This window comes from Podarcis raffonei, chromosome 11 (assembly GCF_027172205.1).
Source record: "Podarcis raffonei isolate rPodRaf1 chromosome 11, rPodRaf1.pri, whole genome shotgun sequence".
Taxonomy (NCBI): Eukaryota; Metazoa; Chordata; class Lepidosauria; order Squamata; family Lacertidae; genus Podarcis; species Podarcis raffonei.
In genome coordinates, this window is record NC_070612.1 from 62157161 (window position 1) to 62161186 (window position 4026).

General features: G+C 55.4%; 1 protein-coding gene across 1 annotated transcript; it reads right to left on the minus strand.

Annotated features, from left to right (window-relative positions):
- Positions 1-206: 206 nt before the first annotated feature.
- FOXB2 (forkhead box B2) lies at positions 207-3785 on the minus strand. Its single transcript, XM_053408566.1, has one exon. The coding sequence runs from the start codon at positions 2802-2804 to the stop codon at positions 1779-1781; it is 1026 nt and encodes a 341-aa protein (XP_053264541.1). The 5' UTR covers positions 2805-3785; the 3' UTR covers positions 207-1778.
- Positions 3786-4026: the final 241 nt, after the last annotated feature.

The window sequence follows — 4026 nt, forward strand, 5'->3', positions numbered from 1 at the left end:
CTCAGAAATCCAACCCAAAAGAAAGTTGTGCTCGGGAAATGGCTGCTTGACCCGTTCCCTGCCTCTCACAGAACTTTCTTCTGCGTAAAGTGCTTATCATGTTAGAGTTGTGGTCCCCCCGCGCAGGTCCTCACCCTCACCCCCCCTCCATCAGCATTTAATTTCTAAATTCAAGCGGAGTAAGAACAGACCGTTGGAGCCTGTGAAAAGCAGCCATGTATGTATGTATGTATGTATGTATGTATGTATACCAGTAGGGATAATAAAGGTGTTGTAATAAGCATACTTACAAGAAAGAGGATTTTTTAAAAAATGCTTTCGGAACAGAGTAATGATGAGACAGGTCTTGCACGTTTACACAACAATTTTACACCAAACGCGTAAACTTCACTAAAGAACGCTATGTGAAATTTCCACTCGAAAAAATTGTCTCTATATGTCATCGTTCGACACATTTTTTCAAACCGAAATAGACTATCAGACAGTTCTTAGGTTTCAAAACCCATTTCCACTTTTAATCCCCGCTCATTTCTCCTTTAAAGTTTAGGGTTTTAATCTGTTGCTGGTTGCTGATGTCAGCGTTAATACTGTATATATTTGGTCACATTTTTGGGCGGGGGGTGGGGAGGTTGCAGATTCGGTGCGAATCTGAGAGGGTTACCAATACACCCATGCAGGAATTTTCTCAATCCATAGTACACATTTCAGTTTGAACCAGGTTTCCGAAAGATTAGTTCACCAAAGAGTGAGCAAATGATTCCAGGCGATCTCCTAGTTAACCCTATTCCTAAATTTTATATTGGCTCACTTCTCAAAGTTACCTGTGCTCCTCCATCTCGACTTGCCACTGGGGCTGGATCTATTATTAGTAGCTTGGCATAGGCAGTGCAGACCTGGGCGATGAAGAGTTCTTGGTAACTCTAAAGCTAGCAAAAGGAAGTTCCAGTAAAAGATGCCACGGCCTATCTCGCGGAAGGAGCCCTAATGAAGACCATGGCGACGTTCCTATTTATTTTTCAAGCCTCCGATTGCACAGATTGATGGTCATGCTTAAAATACTTTTTAGGCATAACTTCCTGAAATAATACCAGCTAGACTCCCCTCCGCAACATCCTATTCTACAATACGTTTACGTTAAAATAAGTCTCACTGGAGCCAGTAGCACGGCCACCAGACCACACAAGAAAATAATTCGGCACCTCTTTTCTAAACACAACCTGAAATTATGTCTGGGCTGATTAGACCTTCCAAGGAACTTCCTTTAAGGAATCGGCTTCGCTTTGAAAACGTTACATCCTGATACCTGGAAGATATTTTTTTATTTCCGTGACTCCAGTGGCGCTTACTTTCAAGGAAGTGTGTTAAGGACCTTGGTTTTAGGCCCCGATCGTAAAGGGTTTCTTTCTTTCTTTTCAGGGAGGGTGTCGTTTTGTGTAGCATTTCAAGCCTGGATGCAGCTTTGAGAGTTTGACGATCAACATACTTGCTAAATGATCCCCAGCAATCTGATTTTTAAAAATGGTTTAACAGTTAACACAGGGACCCTTACCTTACCTGGCTCTCGACAAACTGATTGTACAACAATTAAAATACAGAGCTTGAAAGAATGGAGATGACAACGAGGATAAGAATAAGAACAGAGCAACGATCTTCCCAAACCCTCCGCTGTGGCCGGGCTTTCGCCCTTAATATCTGTGTTTCCTAGAAGGCGAAGGGAAAAGCAATGCCGCCCCCGCTCTTGTAGGCGCCCCTCTCTGAGGAATGGGCGAGGCGGAATGTCAGGAACTTTTGCCTTCCGAGGAGTTTGTGGGAGTCTGTTCGAGAAGGGAAGAGGAGGAGCTGGGCGAAGCGGACGGGCAGAGCTGTTGGGCCACCTGGCTCACGGCCAGGGCGGGAATGGCGGTGGCCGAGGAGATGGCCGGGGTGGGCTTGATGGGCACCGGGATGGCCGGCAGCGTCTGCGCGGGCGGGTGGCAGAGGGCCTTCATGGGCACGCCGAAGGGTCCGTACTCGGCGGGGGAGAGGGGCAAGCCGCCGCCGCCGCCGCCCTCCATCACGCCCACGTGGGGCCACACGGAGCTGACCATGGTGCTGATCTGCTGGCTGGCCACTGGGTAGCCCAGGTGGTGCATGACCGAGGCCAGGGGCAGCCCGCCGCCCTGGATCACGCCCTTGTAGTCTCGCCCGATGAGGTTCTCTATGGCGAAGGGGTGCTTGAAGCCCGGCGAGGAGCTGTAGGGCTGGAACTGGGGCAGCCTCCCCACAGCCGCCGCCGCCGCTGCAGCTGCAGCCGCAGCAGCCATGCTGGAGTCTGGGTGGCCTTTGGCGGCTCCTGGAGGCTGCAAAGAAGGAGGAGGAGGAGGAAGAGGAGGCGGCTGGTGCGGGTGGTGCGGGTGGAAATAGTGGCTGAGGTGCGGGTGCAGGACGCCCCCTGCCTTGCCCGCCGCCGGCATGTGGGGCTCCGGCCGCGGCACCTTGAAGCGCTTCCTGCGCCGGAGGAAGCTGCCGTTCTCGAACATGTCCCCGCAGTCCGGGTGCAGCGCCCAGAAGCTGCCCTTGCCCGGCTGGTCCGGCCGGCGCGGGATCTTGATGAAGCAGTCGTTGAAGGAGAGGTTGTGGCGCAGCGAGTTCTGCCAGCGCTGCGTGTGCTCGCGGTAGTAAGGGAAGCGCTCCATGATGAACTTGTAGATGTCGCTCAGAGGGAGCATCTTCTCGGCCGAGTGCTGGATGGCCATGGCCGTCAGGGAGATGTACGAGTAAGGGGGCTTCTGGTCGCTGTAGGAGCTCTTGCCCGGGCGAGGCATGGCACTGGCCCGCCCCTGGCTGAGACGCCTGGAGAAGAAGAACCCGCACACTCAGATCTTTCCCCGACCGCGAAGGAGCGCTTCTCCTCTCACGGCATCACTGGTGTGCAGGCGGCAATGGTACGTCCAGCCTTCCCGGCACGTCCTTCCCTGCAGATCTGCGATCCCGGGCGGAGAATACATATTGCGAGCCCACCCCCTTTAATCCGTATCTCTCCCCTCTTTTCCCGTTCTTTCCCTCTAGGACTGGCTCTGCAATGCTACATACAAAGCGGGTTCACTGCTCCCAAATCAAGGTGCTTTCGAACCGCATCCTCAACCGTCTCGCTACCGCCGGCGGGACAGAATCCGGCAACTTCTTTGGCACAGGTCTTTTTCTGAACTTCCCCCCTCGCCATGTCTCACTACTCTGCGAAGAGCTTCAGCCCATAGTGGGGAGGTCAGTCCCACGACAGAACTCAATGCCCGGCGAGCTGCGCCTCGCTCCGCCCAGGAACCGCTCGAAGCAGAGCTGCCGGGGCCCGTCGAAGAAGCCGCTCGGCGCACCGCACGGTCCTCGCAGGGCGAAAGCGGCCCCTGCACGTTCCCGCGAAGGAGGCGGAGAAGTCACTCGCGGCCACCTGGATTTAGGGGATCCACTGCTGGCAAGGGTGTCTTGTGGCTGGAGTTTCTGCCGTGGGGAGCGGATTGGTGGCGAGTGCTTGGCCCGCGGGATCCCCTCGAGGAAAGAAGGAGCTGCTTGGAAGTGCCAGGCAGCTGCGTCCGGAGCGCTTGGCCGCCGCGCAGCCTCGGCAGAGCGCAGAGCGCAGAGGTCGGCGACGGCGGCTGGAGAAGGCAGCGTCGCAGGTGGGCTTCTGGCTCAGCAGAGCTTCCCGGCTCCGTTTTGTGATGATCCCTGGCCGGGACAGCGAAGCACCCCGCCCAGTTCCAGCTTCTTTAGCATCACATGACAGAGGCTTAGGGAACACCAGAAGACACGGATCGCATCCCCCCGCCCCGCTTAACTCTTTAAGCGGACAAGGTGGGGCCAGGGACACGCGCAGGGAGGCGACGCTGGAGGGAGCCGTTAAATCGCTTCTCTGCCTCCCTCCCTTCCTCTCTCAGGATGGCAAGGAGACGACCTCCTCCTCCTCCTCCGTCTCCCTAGCGCCCACCACTCACAGCCGCTTGAACTCCATGCCGCTCGGTTTCGCTCCTATCCTGGGAATCTCCCCCCCGCCTG